The sequence below is a fragment of the Anser cygnoides genome, chromosome 5 (genome assembly GCF_040182565.1).
Source record: "Anser cygnoides isolate HZ-2024a breed goose chromosome 5, Taihu_goose_T2T_genome, whole genome shotgun sequence".
NCBI classification, from domain to species: Eukaryota; Metazoa; Chordata; class Aves; order Anseriformes; family Anatidae; genus Anser; species Anser cygnoides.
In genome coordinates this window covers 28,831,509-28,851,781 of record NC_089877.1, presented here as the reverse complement: position 1 = coordinate 28,851,781, position 20,273 = coordinate 28,831,509, and the positions used below count along the sequence as shown (strand labels likewise).

The following is a 20,273-nucleotide window of genomic DNA, read 5'->3' as shown; positions in this document are numbered from 1 at the left end:
AAGTCCCTAAACCCTTGATGTAGCGAACCCTTGCCATCCTGGAAATAAGCCATTATGGGTGTTGCAAATTCATTGTCATGCTTCTTGAGCCTGCTCTTAAAATCGAAGTTCCCTCCCCAGACTGAGAATGACCTCTGTTAGCTTAAAGCCTGGAGTGGTGCTGAGCCCCCCCAGCAGCCGCAGAGGGGCTTGCCCCATTCCCCAGGCTGGAGGTGGAAGGAAGGGCCGGTCGCTTCCCCAGGGCAGGCTCCAGACACCTGAAGGGGCAGCTGGGGAGGCAGGTGTAAGCGGAGGCCATTTGCAAAGCAAGGACAGCTGAGGACAGCAAGGCCTCCTGAGGTGTCCCCACCTCTGTGACCCGACCTGGTGCCAAAGCAGCTGGGCAAGGGGGTGCATGGTGGGAACGGCTTCTGATGTAGCAGGGGATGCACCAGAAGAAAGATTTCCTTCTACAACACAGGGTGGACGGCAGAGGGATGTGGTAGCTGCGGACGTGCAGGAAGGAAGCGGAAGACAAAGCGGCTTCCTTGTCTGCGGGTTCAGCTGCAGTTTGCAGGCAGAAAGACTGAAGCAAAGAACTTGGGTCCGCAAGCCTTGCCCTTGAATACAGGACACAGCGCATGTATTCAGAGCCCGAAATAAACTAAAATAGAAAAATATTTGGTTTCATTTCACATTTTAGTGGTAGCTCATATTTTATTCATAGTACCTAAAGGGCCAAAGTTCCTGTGAACGAAGAAATCCCCTTTCTTTCTGTGCAGGTTTCAGAAAAATTAGTCAACAGCAGAATAACGCTGTTGACCTCAAGAGGACTTCAGCCACCAGCTTCTTAACTCTCCAAGCAGCTCAAGCACTTCAGCAATTCTTTACCTTTTATAGTCACAGGAGTAGTCAAGCGAAACATTGATTGGATTATTCTGCTTTAATTACAAAATGCATTCAGACCAAAGGCATAATAATACCTGGTACATATGTACACATTTCTCTCAATTATAACACCAAAGACCAACATGCAGCCTTGCCCTGCTTTGAAACAACCACTTCCCTCCGGCAAGATCACTGCAATATGCACAGACATCACGACAATGCTTGAACTCCCCCTTGCGCCAAGGACACCGGACTGTATTTTAGGAAGTACTTCGACATCCTTTAGTGTGAACAGTACAGGAGATAAGCAAGACAAGGGAGGCAAAAGTAGAACCTCGGGTAATTGAAGCCCGTATCCCACCACCCACCACCCTCCCAAAAAAGCAGCAATGGGCCACTTTCTCCTTGCTGCAGAGTTTGGACAAGGTGGATAAATCACAAGTGGTTTTTTCTTTTTTTTATTGCTGGTGAACTCAAAACAGGCAACTTTAATCTGCTGAGGAAGATACACATACAAACAAATTGTTAGGCCTTGTGCGTTCTTTTTTTGTTTGTTTTTTTTTTTCTTTTTCATAATGTAAATGTCTCTGTAACTTCAGTCCAGCTCCTGAGCTCATGCTGAGCTGCCACCAAGATCCCAGTAATATGCTCTGGGCACTTCCCCTGTAAGATGTTATCAGAAGCATGACACGTATTAAAAAGGGAGATTTTGCAGAAGAGACAAAGCCACATTGCTCAGACAGGAGAAGTCTAGCTAACTCTGCTGCAGTAGGTACAGGGTAGTAAAACAAACCCTGTGATAACATGAGCTGTCCAGGGAATTATTTGAATTAAGAATTTGCTGGGTCCCTTTCTGTTTCTGGTGTGCAAGCTGCAAGTAAAGTGCACTTCTGGGTGTAAATTACAACTCTATGAGGATGCGATATCTAGGTGGTACATCAGACATTACTGGAAAGCAAACTAAAATAGTTGTTACAATGGCATAAACAATAAGGATAATGGAATAAGGTATCATATGCTGCTGGGAAACCCATCCGTAATTTGAGCACTGAAATATTATATCACTGAAAGAACCACATCATTTAGTGGGGACACACGACTGCATAACCAGGTTAGCTCTATGAACTCCGCCTCCCTTAGTCCCATCTGCAGCTGGTACAGAGTCACCAAAGGATCTTGCTAACTCCTGTTAACTTTAAGAGCTTTGTAACAGCTAAGGAGAAAGCAGGGATCCTAAGGATGTTTCTGTGAAGCTGAGGGTTTCTCCGTTTTGCCTCTTGTACAATGTCAGGTGACTATTTTGCCTTGGTCTACACACCTGAGACCATCAAGGCTGATAAACAACATGCTGTTTCTCTGATTTCGTAATACTGGCATCACAGCAAGAAAAAAGAATCAGTTCAGTGTTTGTTCTCTTTTAATTTAATGATCTCTAAAAAGGGAACTCTAAACACCCACCTAAGTATTCTGAGTGCTTCAGGAGACACTACACACCCCAGGGCAGATTTGATTAACTCCTTGACGCCACTGTTTTTGTGTGCCCGTTGCCAGCAACGGATGTCATGTGAGAAGGGGGGGGAGAGGAATAAAATAATTGCACTCTGTGTGATACAAAAAGGATTAACACTGCCTTCCTAAGAGCAGAACCAACAAATAATTCCCCTCACAGGGCCAGAAGCGCTTTTCCCCTCAGGAATGGATGCCCCAGGGCAAGGAGCAGCTACACAGCCAAGCACGCCCTCTCAGAGGACCAACATAGAAAGAACCTGGCCACTTCCATCACAGGAGTGGAACCCTACAACCATACAAACACACTTGCATTTCAAGCTAAATTCATCCCTTCTGCAGCTCAGTTGACTGTGATGGAAGAAAACCCAAAATTAATCTGGCCCTACAGGACCATTACAGCAAACCTGCCTCTTAAAGCTGTTAGGAGTGAGGTACATCTGACAGATGGAAACTCCATGTTCATGGCCGACACTGGCAGCACAGGCTTACCAAAGCAAATGATTTAATCTGTGGCTGCCAGTATCAAGCACCTTCTTTGCATTGCAGCTTTCCCCATACTCCATAAATGCTGTCAATAGGACAAATTTCAAACTGCCCCCATGCAGGTAGCTCTGAAAGGGAGCCACTGCACTCCTGCACCTCCAGCTCTACTGCTGCCCTCCCTGGAACCTCGTAACTCACTCAGTGCTCTTCAAGGAGGGGTTTGTTTGTCTTTTAAAATAACGTGTCTCCCTATATCAGACAGCACAGCACATCTTTTGCTGCCTCCAGTAATTGCCATGAGAAAGGTTTGCTGTGGGTATTGAAAACAGATTTTGGGAAGGAAAAGCAAATCCTCTTGAAACACTGAGGAGAACACTGAGTCCTGGCTCAGTTCTGCCCAGTGCTGAAGGAGGTGACAGTCAGTACCGGAGCACTGAATCGTGGGTACCACTTTAGCCACATGAAGATTTTGACCTTTGGTCAAGTACAATGGGTTGCAGCCAGACTAAGCCACCAACATCACCAGAAACAGATGTAGGACGGCAGGCAGAACACTCTTGTGGCGCGTACAGTCTCTACAAGATTTGCATGATTGGGATGGGAGCTGGAATCTGCAGCAGCCCTTCAGACAAGTTCTGCTTTGGGGAGACAGAGGAGATGGGAAGACTTACGCTATTTCTTGTGCCTTTTGCCAAGATTTAGATTGCACAGATTATGGTAAAATTCACTCGGCAAGAAAAGGCCTTTATTAAAAAAAAAAAATCTAGTGAGTATCAGGACTGAGATTTCAAGAAGTACAAGATTTGTATAAATTCAGCAAGATGTCCAGCACCAGATCATGTTGTGGTGCAACAAAGAACCTTGGGGGAGGCCAGTGGGACCTGAAGAGGGGAACACCATCTACCTCCCCAGCAGACTGCCAGTCTTAGGTTCCTCTCATCAGCAGATAGATTTTCCTTGTTCTTGCAGCATCTCAGGTCCCATGGGAGGTATTGGTTGCAAGCAAGCACCTGAATATTGCCTAATGGAGTAAGCCAATCACTAATTTAGCTGGCGCGTCCATGCCCATCCACTGATTATGTTTTTCCTTTTTGAATGCATTTCCACTGTAGCACTTCTTTTCTTCTTTCTCCACATGAAACTGTAAGCCAAAGAACTGCTTTCATCTGTAATAAGTTAAAATCAGAAATGACCTAACTAACAAGTAACTGATATTGGTCCTTGGAGCCCAAAGAGTAAAATCCATAGAAAATCTATTGGTTCCATTTTTTCCGGTATATCCCATGCACAATCCCATTAGAAAAATGGGGTTTATTAATCTTATCATACAGCTAGGAGCAGTACCTCAAAGCCAGAGCCGACAGTTTGTGGTAGAGGTCTGGGCTCTCTCAGATTGCTAACCGTGGTTCTGAGTCACTGTTCAATCTGTCTTCACGTGGCCGTTGGCCAAGGCTACGGGGACAGTGGGGGCCCCTGGCTCAGCAGTCTCATCAAATCGCAAGCGCAGGGTGTTTCTGATCACCAGCTGCTCCATGATGAAAGAAGCACAAAACCAAGGAATGGCATACTCCAGGGTGATCAGGCCCATGAAGTCAAAATCAAACTGGGAATAGTCCCACGGGCAGGCATTGAACTGGCGTAGGATGAGGCCAGTGGTGAACTCCCAGAGATAAGTCCAAAGGGTGTAAATGAAGCAGCGCAGCAAAATGTTACACTTGTCTTTGAGATACAGATACATCTTCTCCACGATGAGGATGGAGGTGCCATAGATGAAGAGCGCCCACACACTGGTAACACCTGGGAACTTCCAGTTAAAGTTGACCACAAACTCCCAAGCAGCCGTGAACATCACCTCACAGAAATATCCGTGAATGGCATAGAGGTACCATCGGGAGAAAGCGGTCAGAGGCTCTGCCGCAGCCATCCTTCTGCACGCACCCCAGCAGGCACTCTGAAATGAAGACAGGGAGAGGAGTCAACGAGGAATTCACAAGTCCTTATCACCCAGACTGCAACATGCACAAATTTGTAACAACCACAAAGCGCAAATTCTAAGAAATTTGAATTTTAAGTTGTCTCACTTTCACTACAGCAAATTTAAGCCTTGAGGAACTACATTTCAGAAGGGACCTGGACAATGTCTACTGCTCTGCCTGAGGACTGGGATGCAGCTGTTTTTCCATCTGGTAGCAAGGAGGGAGCTGAGAGGTTCAAGGACTTTGCCAGGAGTGAGGCTACCAAAGAACTTCTGGATGTAATCATCAGTAGAAAAACACAGGCATCTCAAAAGGAGCACACATCACCTTCTTGATCATTTAAAGAAGTAGCACTGTCCCAACTTTTCTGCCTCTAACATGCAATTTTCAATGCAGAGTGTTAAAAACCTGAGTCCTTTCAGCTGTCTCCTACAGCCTCCATACCCCAAAAGTTTATTGTACTGAAAGGCTAAGCTTCGATAGAAGCCACAGACAGGAAACTGGAAGATAAAATTTTCAGGTTTAACATTTTCCCATACCGCACCTTGCATCTATGCAGCTGAACTCTTACTTCTTCTTGATAAAGATTTCATGCATCATATCTGGGATTTGGAGAATAGTTTCTTATGCTCTCAGACTGCCCAGTACCGAGTCAAAAAGGACAAGAGAGCCATTGAAATCCGCTCAGATTTGGCTTCAGGACAGCAAAGCACAAAGGACGAGAATAAAAAGGAACAGCTGAGCATAGAGAGAGGTGGTTAGTCATGACAAAAAGGAAATGAGAACAAACTCTATTTGTCTCTACAGGAAGAAACTTGGTGAAGAGGTTTTTGAAAGGATACAATTTGCTTATCGCTGAACAATTTCGACACAATTAGTTTTTACACTTTTAGTAGAAATTTACAAGGTCCTAAGCATTGCTCTCCCACGCTACCTTCACTGGCACAAGCTGCTTAGGCGTAATTTTACTGAAGCCTGACAGATTTACACCTCAGTGTGAATTTGACATCTTTTAGTTTTTAGAAACTTTTCTTTCAAGGTGAGTTTCTCTTGACTCTTCATCAGGCACTACTTAACTTCTTTGCTCTGCACATGTCAGCCCCATGGTACAAGGTGTTAGGAAAAGGTATCTTTTGTCTGAACAGGGATTATACAGCTACAGCAGGAAGGGAGACTTTTTTTTATATCTGAAGAGACAGACATCAAAAGATGCAGAGGCCTCAGAAGTCATACCTATTGCTAGGTAAGGCACCAAGGAAATAAAGAACTGGCATTCTCCAGGGAACAAAATGACTGTGAAGTTTTTACTAAACTGCCGACTGTTGTATGATTTTCCTCTCTTTTCAATAAATCTCAGTTATTCTGCTTGTGTTGCTTACCCCTTGCACTTCCCTCTACACCTTTATTACATGAAATGTATTTGAACTCTGATAGCAGCAAGCATCCACAGCATGCAGTACTGTCTGTAAGGTTTTCCTTGTAATTTTTGAGATCTCTTTACAAAGTTGGATCTTCGACAAAAGAAGTTATCCAAATGCACAGAAGGTCCTTCCCTCTCAGCCTGTCCCTTCTTCTTCCAAGCATCCTGCCACCAGTTATTTCTGTTGCCTTAAGCCTGCCCGCCAAAGCCTCACACAAATACAGCCAACAAGCCTTGTCTTCTTCTACCCGTGTCATTTCCCCCATGCAATGAAGATTTCTCTTTCCTGGATTTGTGCACCACATAATAATCACCCATTTATCCTCTGCTTCTTTCTTACACTTTGCAAGGTATCTAGTTCCAACACTGGAAGCTTGTGGCTAATAACTGAACCACAAAACCAGGTCCTTGACAACCTCTGCAGTACAAATGAACCCATTACAACAATCAGATTACGATCAACAAAAAGAGTTGATTTCTTTTGAATCCTAAGCCTTTCACCACAACTGCAAGAAGTCAAGCATCAATGTGCTAATACCGTCTCAGCATTTTTCTTCTCTTGTCAGGTGTCTAGTCAGCTGAAGCTGGATGGGAACCTCCTTCTGATGTGCTTGAAGGACAGCCCTCACCTGCTGCCTGCTGATTAAAAGCATCCCTAGGCAGGGCAGATGCTGAACGGTGGCAGCCAAATATAATCTGGTGCTGGGCACTAAGCAAGTCCGTAAACCATTAGCTCCTTCTGTAAAACATTTCACTCAAAATAAGACAAAAATTGCACAGTAAAACATAGAAGGGAACGAACGATACCCTGGGAGAATATGAGCCACATCTCATCCTTGCACAAGCTGTGGACACCACAGGGTAATGGTTACAAGTTGTCTGAGCATTTACAATAAGGAACATTGCAGCCATTCCCAAGTATCTTGTCTGCCAGTGACACCAAAGTGGCTGATACTTGGCAGGCAACATAGCAAAAGAAGGTCTTAATAGGGAAATGAGGGAGAAAAGTGCTGTTTGATTGGACAGCAATTAATGCCTAAGAACCACGCAGGAAAGTAGTTGCAGGACATTAGTGGGAGAGGCATTCAGACAGAAGGCTGGGTTCAGTAAGAGATGCAGACTTATGAAAAGCTTCAAATAGATAATTGATCTTGGTTATACAAGACTTTTAAGGGAGTGACAGTAATAAAGACCAAAAGGCTCTAATCATATGATAGCTATTCAGTCCCCTGAGGAAACCAAAAGGCATTAATCAGTGAGGTAGCTACAGTGGGATGGGCAGCAGCTTCCAGAAAACCAGAAACACAGCTGCCACTGATGCAATTGTCTCAGCAGAGAGCAAACAAGTCGTGGAGACTGCATGTGGATGGCAATGCTGGTACTGCTGCTGCTCACACCTCAGTGTTTTGTGGAAAACGGGGGGCTTCTTATTTCAAGGCTATGGAAACACCTCCCATCACCAGCAGATTATATTTCAAGCAGCTAGAGAAGTAGCTCCTCAAAATGCAATATTATTAGTAAGACTGAGCTAAGCCAGCTCAGAAGTTCTCCCTCTCTCCCCAGCAGGACCTTCTTTCCCAACCTGATGACAGAATGACAAGAAAGAAGGCAAGTCTGTGGAAACCACATCTGGCCCTCAGAGGAGCAAGCAGTCCCTGCCCAGGTGATGCTGGTGAGATGCTGGGCCAAGAGCCTCTCCACACACAGTAGACGAGGACAGGCCTAGCAAGGGGAAGACTGTGAAGAGCTGTGCTTCTCTCTAGAAATTTGGCTCACAAAATGAGGGCAGGACTCTGGTTTAGGGCTGCAAGAAAAGGATATTATAACAGCACTAAGATTATCCTTTCACATTTTAGAACACCAACTCCGAATGGGACATTAATCATCCGTTAGGTTGAGTAAGATGCAGATCAACCTGATGCACCAGGCCAAGTAATGAGACGGGCTATACATCCCAGGCTGTCCCATTTCACATGCGAGACACTTCTGTGCAAGGGGAACACTTCCATACACACTTCCAGTTTTGCAGCTGAGTAGCCCAGGCAGACAACAGGCAAGTGATCAGAAAATGGGTTGATGGGAGACCAAGAGATAATGGTAGATTTGTCATGCACGAGCACTGCAGGGAAGACATCAGTGCCTGTCCTATTTATGCCTGATTAAACCCTCTAGCACTGTCTGGTTCACTTTCTTTTCCCCCAAGGCTCTCCTTTGCAGTGGCTCTCTGTCCATTTCCCTTCTACCAAGCCAAATTGAGCTTCAGAAAGTCTCTCCCTGATTATCTCTTGTCCCCAGCAGAATTATTTAGACTCACAGCCTCTGGACAGTTATAATAAGATACAGTCAAGATACTCTGAATTAACTCTGAAATGCTAATAAAAAAAAAAAAGACAAAAACTTGCATGAGACAATTCTTCTGATTGTCAGCCTTAGGCTGTTAATTCTGGCAGCTGCTTGATTCACCACAGGTGGAAATTTTAACTGCTGCAGTAAGTTCCTTATTCTTAATACCCACTTGTTTCTGCAGTAGTCAGGTAAAAAAAATAGGACTCAGTGTTATTTTAAAAATTCATATCTGAAGTGTTTACTAGTAATATTTAGTTTTGTAACATTCATGTTCATATTTCTAAGGAATGTCTTAGATACATCTATAACCTTGTGTGATATGTCATAATTACTTTGTAATTTCAAAGAGTAACTGCAGACAGAGAAGACCTGTAGCAGGATGCTTCAGTCTCTCCAAACAAGAGAACCGTGAGCATCAGACAGCTCTGAAATAGATGGCACCAGCCTTTCCCTGACCATAAGCTCTTCTGCTTATGATATGCTGCTTCTTCAGACCCTTCTTATCCAAACAGCATTTATATAAATGTAACTGCTTTCTGAGCAATATATTTTTAAATGTAGTTCTTCCTCTCTTATTTTCTATTTTCCCCTGTGAGTACGCACTAAATCAGCATGCCTGTGTAACTAGGGACAACATTAATGTGCTACAGATCTGTCTTCAATGTTTTCATACAATTCTCACACAAAACATTGGGAGTGAAGATTTACAGAACACCAGCACTGGATTTGCCCCAAGACATTAGTTCATTAGTGCTTAAAGATTTATGCAGCAAAGTCTTAGCAGTACTTACGCGCTGAAGTCATAACTCTGAGGAGATATTCATCCTTCAGGTAACTGAGAGCCTCAATTAACTGCGGCTCAGAAAATAGAATTTCAACTCTACTGAAGCGTGGAATAGTTCCAGCAAATCGATTAATCAAGCCTCACAATGAATGCTAAAAGCATGCCACAGACAGATGTCTCTAAATACAGACTCGATGTCCCTTTCTTAGCGCTTTCAGGATGGATTTGGAGCTCTGGGATTTCGGTCAGTTCTGATGTATTAATGCTTTTGCTGCTTCTTTCTCTGGACTCCAGCCCTATCAGGATAGGCACTGTCTCCCTTCGTCAGAGTTCTACCAACACACCGTGTGTTGCGAGTTAGAAAGCACAGCCCATTTTCAGTCTGCATCTTCCCCCCTTTTTTTTTTTTGTTTGTTTGTTTTTGTTTTTGTCCCTATCTCCCTTCTCTTACAAGGTGCATCATTTCCCTGCCACTCCTGGTTCCTTTGCCCTGTTCATTCTGGACCTGCCGGCAGCCTCTGATCCCTGCCTATCTTTCAAATCTGTTCTGAAGAGAACTGGGATTCAGTTATAAAAAAAAAAAGAATGACGACAAAAGAAGATTAAATGAATCCAATTATCAATCTAAGCCAAAGGGATGGGGAAGTGTGGCTGTTACCAGTAATGTCTGCGTGGGCTGCCCAGAAGGCACCATTTCATTTCTCAGCGGGGAGGAAGGTAGGGTCATCTTGGGAGGGAGCAGTAGGAAGTGTAGAGGGGGAAGGCTTTTCAGAGAACAAAGAGAAAACGTGAAGACGTTGCTAGTTTAAAGAATTTTCTGACTAACGTGATCTCATGAATGGCAACAGAAGTGCAGAAAGCTGAGAATTCATGAGCATCATGCATAGCATCACGTTACTGTAACAGACCTTTGCCCACAGCGACCACCCTACCCCAAGAGCAAGCAAAGCAGCGACTCTTCACTCACAGTGACCAAGAGGGATCCTTCCTATGTCCCAGATACAAGTTAAGACTCCTCGAGAGTCAAGCAAACAAAAGACTCACAAGACAAATCGGTGAAAAATGGCTGAGATAAAATTCAACATCTAGAACTATTATTCCTGAGTCTCCCCAGCATCTTCGAGGACACAACCTTACCTTCAAGCCTGCTGCTAGAACACTCCCCTGTGCCTCAACCTGCCACTCTCCCATTTGGGAAAGCTGCCCTAAGTCCCCAGCACGTGCAGACACTAGGGCTCCCCAACAAGCAAGTGTCCGGCAAGGGCCCAAGGGCCTCTGAAGCAGCCCCAGCACAGAGCAGAGGCTCTGAAGCCAGGGACCTGCTGTAGGAGTGGGCAGAGCCCCCCGTCAGCCCTGCAGAGGAGGGGACCAGCCCTGCGGAAGGTCTGCCCACAGGGAGCCTGCACAACCAGCCTGCAGAATCTGTGTCAGCTTTTCTCCGGTTCTGGGCTGCTCAACTGCTGGAAAGCCTTAAAATAAAGCTTTAACAGTAGCCCAGGTTTACTTTATTCTCTGCAGTGAGAGCAGAACTGACTTCCCAGAAGTGATTTTTCCAAAGCTACCGTTAAGTTTACTGCCTAGATCTCAGCATTGGTAGCTCCTGGTGGGCAACGGCCTGGCTCTTCACTGCCTGGACCTTCATTTCAATGCGTGCACTTACGTGCAGCGGCAATCCACATTCACGGCTGGTTTTGAAAGCTTGAGCTTAGCGTGTTGCATTAGCTGACCGAAGCAAATCTGACATTCAGAGAATATAATGCACATCATGGCTTACTAGGAAAAAGCAACCCAAAACAGAGTGATGAATGGAGAGAGAGAATTTATCCTAAGAACATGCTGAGAATGTATAAGCCGTAGCCAATATCCTTTCCACTGCCACTAAAGAGCCTAGAGACATAAAGGAGAGACAACATTAAGGTCAAGATATGATGCTTGTATTTCGTGATTTCGTAAGCCTGTTTGGAAATTCAGTTATTTTTTTTGAAAAAGATCCCCCTCCTCATTTTTATTCTCAGCAAATGCCCCCTCTCCCCCATTTTCAAAAGCTAAATGAAAAACAAGTATACCACTCCACTCCTGATGAACAGCCCTACAACAATAAATTGATTTGGACAACTCAGAGGTCAATATCATTCTGAGAGTAACAACTAAGCGTGCTTAACCCAACTCTTCTGAACAATCTGCAGCAACCAGGCAGAATCTGCATGCAGTGGAGAAAAAACAGGTTTGGCAATAAGAATGACAAGAAATCCAAACACATTCCACATTGAAAATGAAGCTTGGAAGAAAAGAGTCTTACGATCAAGGCACTGAAGTAAGTGTATCTAAAATCCTAGCCTGCTAATAGTGTGACAAAATCCAAGTCATTTAAATCTGTGAAGAAAAGCAGTGTAAAAAGAAAAAAAAAATAGAACTGTAGACAGATCCAAGGCAGCCTCTCCTAGCCAGCTGCAGGAGAAACTAAAAGCAGCATTTCAGAAGTTGGCTGCTTCTTTTACTGGAGCATAAAAAACCAGCTTCTAAAAATTCTTGCTATTTATACACACAACTGCAAAGAACTATTTCCTTCTCCTTTTATTACTCTTCACCAGTGCACAGGCCTTTATAAACTTCCACTGTTTGACTGACAGTACTTAGCTGGTAACCGGGTAGTGTAAACACCTAGAGCAAGAATCCAGTGACTCTTCATCTGAGGGGGACCACAACTGCTGCAGACCATAAAGAAATCTCGCGTGGTGGCTTATGCTGAGTTATGTTTAAAGCTTGCAAGCAGAAGACACTGCATGAAGACAGATAGAACAAGAGAGAACACTTCAAGCACCTTCAGAAACAGGACCCTAGACTGTCATCAATAGGGGAAAGATAGAAACTTTTTGAAGTCTCTTCATGGCAATTCTACGTAGTTATTTTCCTCCTCAGTATTTTCTCCTCTAGTATTCTGTGAATATATATTTTCATTCCTAACATCAAACTACCACTAAGATGTGAAGTAACTAGTTCTTCCAAGTGCTATCTGCTATTTGCCAGGCTGTGAAACCTCAAATTTCCTCCTAACATCCCTAGAGGAGGAAAATTCATGAGTCCCAAATTGCTAAATTGTTCTTTTTCACCCAAGGAATCCTAGTGGCTCCTCTGAGATGGTGGCTATCTCATCTTAATTTCTAGTTCACTTAGGTTCTTAGAAATATCCCAGGAAGGAAGGGTAGAGCAGGATAAATCCCAGGCTCCTACTCGCCAGCTCACCACGTCTGACAAGATCCTGAGGTAGGCATCCATGGCTCCAGCTGGGAAAGGCAGCTCTTCTGAAGCAGCTTCCCAGAGAGTTTCTCCCACTGGTGCCCACCCATTAGCTTACCACGGGAATTACTCATGCCATCACTGCCTTGGCAAAGTACATAATCAGCAGCGGAAATCCATTGTATGGCCAACTAAATTAGCGGTGAGTTTTGTTCTCTATTGTTCAGGTTTATTTCAGTTCAGAAAGACAAGCAAGCAGCCTGTAACTGCTATCAGTGAGTATATCTGTCTTCACAGACCAGTCAAATTTCTCTGTCCTGAAAAACAAGTTTAAAAAAAAATATCAGGTTTTAGGGCCTGGCTCCTACACAGCAGACATACTTCTCCACTGTGTTGGGTAGTTTGTTGCCACTTACATCTTTGCAAAAGCAGGCTTACATTTTCAGTGCTGTTATTTCCTCAAAGCATCAGGAAGCTTATCATCTGGGTTACAACTACATACACACCATCTTCACTTTTTTTGCGCTCCTGCCATTTTCCTTTTTTGTAGACATGAAGCAACAAATCCTTCATAAATCTCCAATGTTTGGTGGTTTATAGTTCTCCTCAAATCAGAGTCTTTCATCTGACTGTGTGCTTTATATCCCAAGAAGGCAGCACCAGAGCCTTCCCACAGGGAAATCTGACTGAAATTATCAGCCTTCTGAAAGGTGGTAAGCTACATATGACCTCTTTCAAATAAAACAATAACTCGACATCTGTGCTCCATGTGGAACTGGCATTTGCCCACCTATTTCCACCTACCATTTAAGAAAGCCTCTTCAGGCATCAGTTTAACTCAGCATCAGCCCTTGAGCTTTCACTGCCTCATCCTGCAGCTCCCTCCTTTTCCAATCAGTCAGCTTATGAAGGTGCAGTCCCAGAGGTATTTCCCAGCACTGTTCTTCCAGCAGCAACATGTGCTCCCAGCTGCAGCTTCATGCACTCCAGCTCATGAGCCAGCGAGCCGGATCATAAGGATGCCCTGCTTCTCTTCTGACTACAGCTGACATCACCTTGGTTCCTGTCCAGTTCTTCCTGAGCTTCTTACTGCTTCTCTCCCAAGTCACAGAACTGAACTGCTCTCTCACGCTCCAATTGGGACTGGACCAGAGATATCTGCTTTAATGAAGGCAAACCAACACACCGCACCTACATAATTTTTAATGCTATCTACAGATGTACACATGTATCAAAATACATAGGCACATACATGTTCTTATTGTTTGCTTTATTTGCCTTCTCTTCTCCTCTAATTGATGGGGACGGATTTTTTCCCTATAATTACTTTTCATTACGTTCATTTTTTTTTATGTTGAAGTGACCTTCTGCAAAAGCTATTACTGGATTCAGGATTCCTACCTGTGCCTGCCAATCATTTATCACAGTTCCACAGAGCAGGTTCAATTCTAGCCTTTACACAGCCCATATGAAAGCATATCCATTTAACATTATGCCTCTATCTTTCTTCCACATTTCCTTTTTTAACTGCAGCATGTCCCAATGACCATGCTTTACTAAACAGTTTCCCTGATAAAACTAGTGAACAGATTCATCACTCACAGGACAGCACTTTCACAAACAGCCTGTATTTATTAGTCAACATTCACCTAAGACTTCAGGTTACTTGAAATAAGACAGAAGAGTCAATACATATGTGCACAGAGATGCTTCGGATACGTCTGTATGCCAAGTCCAGGAATTCATCTTTCATAGCACAGGGTAGCCCACATCATGAAATAAAGTGGTATCACAGCTTCAGATTGCTTTGCAGATTTAGCAGTTTGGGGGTGTGGTAGATGCCCAGATCCTACCCTTATTCACCCCTTAAGCCAGATCTGATGTACACACTTAGTCTTCTGAAAAATTCTAAACCATCTCCTGTGGATAGCACCTACCAAGCATCTCCTTCAGGACCAGTGGAATTTAACTGTATCATGTTAAGACCACCTACTTGCTAAATACCTGAAAAGGGAATTAACTCTCCACCTTCGTAAGCTTCTACCTTAGAACAGAAAATCCTTAAGAACTACTAACTCTAATCCTAAATTCAGCAAGGAGGTTAAAATAATAGTCACCTCTTCACTCCTATCAGTTGTCGATCTGCACAGGAGATATTTTCCACTCTCAGGTGGGGAAAGATGGCACAGTCATGAAAGGTCAATGCACAAAGACAAAGGGACACCTGAGCTGAAGTCCACACACACAGCTGCCACAGTAAGAGGTGGAGTGATTTTCTTCCTTAAAACTGCTACTGTATTTGTGTTGGCTCTCCTAAGACTCAGGGAGCCAAAGCACAGTAAGAGACGGAAAGCTGGTGAGAATTAACTGGAAAAAAATGTTGCAAGAACTTTGCACTGAGAACAGAAGATGGATCTAAAGAAGTAGGGTGGAAAGACTCTGGAGTATTTGTAGAATAGAAGGAAACAAGGAAGAGTGCACATGTAGAAATAAAACTGTAAGTGTATTAGTAGCAGAATCCTTGTAGGAGACAGATGTTGGGCAAGTAAACTCATCGCTGTTTCATAACCACTAACTTCACCTAAGCAGATAATAGTGAGGATCCATAGCTCTCTGCAGCTAGTACAGTGACAAGACAAAACCTGGATACATGTTCCATCCCACTTCTTTCTACCCACCCAAAGTTTACAGCCTCCAAACCAGCCTGCCTCAGAACCTTGACGGGACTAGAAAATGTATTGGAAGACAGGCTATTTTCCTCTCATTACTGACCTGCTGAGCAGTCACGGAGAAGAGGCAGCACTCAGATGTGGACAAGACATCTAAACCAGAGGAGATGGGGAAGACATGTAAAGACCCTCTCTGTGGCCAACCAGGGCAACAGACAAAAGACCTGTGAGAGCTCCACTGGAGCCATTTAGCCACACTATCTTCCTGCACTAGCACACGTAGAAGCAACACAGCTGGAACAACAAAACGGTTTTGTTGAGTGGCAAAGTTAAGTCCAGGGATGTAATTGTACTGCCAGGTTAGGAGAGATTTGCTCTTTGCAAGTCTTGCTTTGGAAGCTGAGCTGCCACAATACAGAAGAATGGGAAGAGGAAGAGGGAGACAGTGGAATGTGGATCAAAAGATTGCTCTGGGATGAAAAATAACCTCGAGAGCACTGGGAGAAAAGTGAAAGATTGTTATCCTTGGCTGCATTTGCTGTCAGTGAGCTGACAAAACCCCCAAAATACAAGGTGCCAAGGTAAGTCAAAGAGTGCTTCTCTGCCAGCCTCGTCTCAGATGACTCTGCTCAGAAGACTACACTGGAAACGGCTTCCCTTGACATTAGACGCAATTTTAGTTTTATAAAAAGTAAATTCTACTCTGCTCTGCAGGCTGGAGTTCACTCTATGCTACTCTAGTTCAGCACTCCCTTCTGTCTGAAGAAGCTGCAGCATGCAGAAAGAGGAAAAAATGACTTAGCAGAACCAGACCATCTCCACTGGCCTCTTTTAGCCTGAGAAAAAAGGGAAGACAACTGTTTTAAAACCTATCTCCCCCAACCTGGCACTGCAGCAGGGCACGACGATCAATTGACTAACACCCCAACGGAATGCTCAGCAGCAGCAGAAGGCTCTTGGGTATCAACTCCTGCAGCCTCAGCCCTGGGCTAGCAGCACACATCACTGGCTGAGAGCTCCAAATGCCGGATCCTGCCATTGCATCCATCTGTCCCAAATGCTAACGTTATGGGTGAAGTGGGAGACAGGAGGAAAAATACCACCTTTCTAAAGCAGAATTTTATTAAGACAGCCAAGTTCCTTGCATCTCCAGTTGTGTCAGAATACCTCACAGTTAAGACATTACCACCACAAGATGTAGCCAGGTATCAGAAAATGCAGGTACCAAGGGCCTGTACAAATGCACACGGAATGACAGCCAGTGCCTCAAAGGCCACGTCATACCATGTCATCTTTCTTAATTCACTACTACTGCAGAAGCAGCAAAATTTTAAAAAACAGAATCCTATTGTTCTGTTACCTGGGATTTAAAATAAAATGTTCTAAGACATAAAGCTCTTCTCTTTTCTCATATATATTTAATTTGCAATGATTCACAAAACATACCCTCATAATCCAACCACAGGCATTAATTAGTCCAGATCCTTGGCCATCTCAGAAAAGAAGCCAGACACCAGTTGACTCTTTTTTTTTAAAAAAAACAACAACAAAACTTGCCTCTGGAAGCTGCTCTTCCCAAAACAGATGACTCATAACAATACAACACAGAAAGCTCATGTTCTCAGTCTCATCATTTCTCTTTTCCTTTACAGGAGCACAGATGTAGCTTTGGACAGCCCAGACAGTACCTTTCACCAGCCCTGAATTCCCCTCACGAAAATACTTCGGTGGTCATACAGGGGCTTCAGGAACACGTGGGGACACAAGTGCAGAGAAGGCGCAGTTGCTAGCCCAGTGTCTCTGTCGGGTAGCTGGCGTTGCGATGTGCAGTGTCTCCACTGCTGGGCTCCACGGGCAAAATGCTTGTGCCGGGCACAATCGGACCCACTGCAGACCCAGACCATGTTCTCAGTAGCCTCGGTCTTACTACCCTGGCCAGATCAGGGACAGAAACCTGACACAACTTCAAAAAGCTTCAAGCCCAAAGGCAGCCTTAGAATCTGAAACTTACTGTTCCCCACCACCACCACCCCGTCATCATCAGTTGACCCAACCAAACACGCTACCACACTTTAGAAAACCATGCTGTGCTTGATCTTTGAAGAGAAAGGAATACTGAACCAAACGTACCTCAGCTGGTTCCCAGGAGAAGTTATTCTTGAAGTTTCACGGCAGCCTACTGGCAAATCCTACGATATCCAGGACAGCCTCAGCTGTAAGAGATATTACCTACCAGCCTGCGCTCTACAGAGTCATTTACATCAGACAGGAATGCATAAGAGGAAGTGGTCAGATAACTACTTCCCATCCACCAAGTTCAGTTCTTTCTTAACACCTCCTGTAATTAGTTTCTCTCATTTACCAAGCACTCCAGTAATTTCTCTGAACTTGCCGGAGGAAGCTTACTGTGCTCCACACCTGGTAGGAAGGACTTAGCTTCCCCGTGGAGCCTGGGGAGCACAACCAGAAAAGAAAAAAACACGGCCCTGCCACTCTTTATAGCAGGAGGACAGAATGGAGGCAAACCCTGTGATGTTCTGGAGGCTCACGCAGCTGCAGAGGCCTTTTCACTGCAGGGCAATTCACCTGACTTCATTCTGTCCAACTGTAATCTAACGCTTTATCCAGTTACTGTGTAATTGTCCTTTTGTGTTTACAGAGAATGGCCTTAGCCAGGGGTGACAGAAGCGTCCTGCCCAGCTAGTGACCTGTCACACAGCTCCAGGACAGCACAGGGTTTTTCCAGAGTCACACTATCTCCTATCTGGGTCTTTCTGCCCAGCTGTTCATTTCAGGTGCCCTTAACTCCTGACTCATGTTTTCAGTTTATTCTACAGTTTCCTGAAGATAAAAGATATACTCTAAAATACTGCTTGTTATTTTAGGAGACAGTTGTTAGTTAAGCAGTGAGGAGCTCTGTGCAGGCACAGAGCTCTCACTAATATTGACTGAAACGTGCCTTTACTGGGGCACGCTTGTTCTTTGAGATGCAGCCTCCAGTAATCTGCCTCACACCGCTACTGCAGCACGATGGCGTTCTAACAAGTGGATTATTTGCATGGCACAGTTTTAGCAGCTTTTGAATTTCATATAAACTTTCCCCTCACCATGTACATATATCCAAATTCATTCACAGACTTCAGGCATATAACGACACCTTAGATACAAGCTTTGTCTCTGCAGCCTCTCATTGGTAGTTAAGTAGAGCCTGGGATGACAGCTAGAGATGGATATCCTGGAGACAAGAGCAGAGCCCACACATTCCTGACGGTACCATTGCTGCACCTTTCCCATACCTCCTTAGAGGTGTTTAAAGCATGTAGAATCCTGATTTATCCACCTCAGTTAAACACCAGAGGTTACATAGGATAATTCCAGGTCTTACAAGTTTTTTTAGTTTATCTTATTTTCTTTCTGGGCAACAATAGGTACCTCATGCTTCTGGGCAAAGTGCCCACTGAACAAACATGTCAGTTTTCTTGTGTGTGTTGGGAATTATCTTGTGACAAGACGAAGATGGAATTCCTCAGTTTCAAATTTGAGCAGTTTGATCCTGCTCACATTGGCTAATAGGGAAAATAATTTAAAAAAAAAAAAAGAAGAAAAGAAAAAAATACTCTCCAAAAAACCCAAACCCTAAATTCTTTTTAAATCATCTTTAAAATCTGCTCAACAAATACAGCATCAGGTGGCCCACAGCAAATGGAACCAGAGCAGCAGCATATGTTGTCCCTGCTTATGTAAAATGCTTACGAGCTGTCATTTCGGTGCCTGAATCATGCATCTGCTATTGACAGTCCTGGAGGCATACCTTCTGGTCACCTTGTCCGTTCCTTTCTGGAGGTACGCGTACCTGCAGCACGTAAGGACTTTTATGACAGTCAGTGGGTATCTAAGCAATACACTGTCAGTAGGATGAGTAAGAATATAAGTTCTTATCAGCCACCATGACTAAACCAACCTGAATATGCTTCCATTATATAACTAATCTTTATACACACAACAGTAAGCCTGCCACATCACACACATGCCAAACAGCAAGAATTCCACTAATTTGCACAACAGTTTATAGCAATGCCAAGGTGCTCAAAACAGCTACCCAGACGTTTCCCAAGCATGCTCTTTGTGCTTAGACCCATACTAACTTAGAACCTACATCGCACCTACGCTGTAGCTAACCAGCTTGCTTCGCTGTATCTTCCTTGTCTCTCAGAGTTCTCACAACTGCAATGACACACAGAGTTAACCGAAATGCTGCATATGCAGAGGTAACTTTTAAACACAGGTGCCCAGCCAAGGCAGTAGTTATGTGTGGACGACAGACACAAGTTGTTCTAGCAGCACGCATCCGCTCCTGAAAACACACAAGAATTGGAGGGTGACTTTTGATACCCCATGCTGATAACAGTTTTCTAAGGTATTTCTCACTTTAAGCCTTAAGTCACTCTCAGTCACGTGAATGTAGACACTCTGACAGCACATTACAAGGTATGAAGTTTTGCACTGTAGCTGTAGCACTGCCAGATCCTCCTTCCTTCTCTGACTGGGTCTATGATGATCAGCATACAAACACAGGGAGCTCCTTCTGCTGCCTGGAAGCAGCTCCCTTTCAGCAGCCCTCCCCCATCATCCTCTCTGGTGGAGCCACAGAGTGTGAAAAATTCCACGAGTCTGATTAAGAGCATAGGAGTTATCAAATAGCAGAGGCTTTAGAAGACTGGAATGAAGTCTTGGAGATTGGACCACACATCAGAGGATACTGCAAGGAGGTGAAGCTCTTTTGCAGAGCTGCAGAAAGGCTCAGCACTTAAGAAGTATGGGATGCTGGAGATTCAACTCAATACTTCTCATTCTGGGAGTACAACTAAAGCGCCACGTACAATATTGTAGCTCTCCCAGAGCAATTCTAAAAGACGTTGAGACCTCTACAATGAAGGGTGAGAAAAAAAAGAGAGAAGCAAGAAGCATCCAGGACTCAGACG

General features: G+C 44.3%; 1 protein-coding gene across 22 annotated transcripts in view; it reads right to left on the bottom strand.

The window, feature by feature from the left end:
- TMEM229B (transmembrane protein 229B) overlaps window positions 1–20,273 on the bottom strand; it is a 40,407-nt gene that overhangs the window by 2,812 nt on the left and 17,322 nt on the right. For 16 of the 22 annotated variants that reach the window (XM_013174176.3, XM_048065013.2, XM_048065018.2 and 13 more), the window contains one exon: window positions 904–4,810. The exons of 5 other annotated variants lie outside the window; for them this stretch is intronic. In XM_013174176.3, the coding sequence (XP_013029630.1) occupies window positions 4,280–4,783 (504 nt within the window). In that variant the 5' untranslated portion in view covers window positions 4,784–4,810 and the 3' untranslated portion in view covers window positions 904–4,279. Of the gene's footprint in view, window positions 1–903; window positions 4,811–17,421; window positions 17,574–20,273 lie in introns of those variants that run through there. One more of the 22 variants, XM_013174180.3, reaches the window with a different exon arrangement.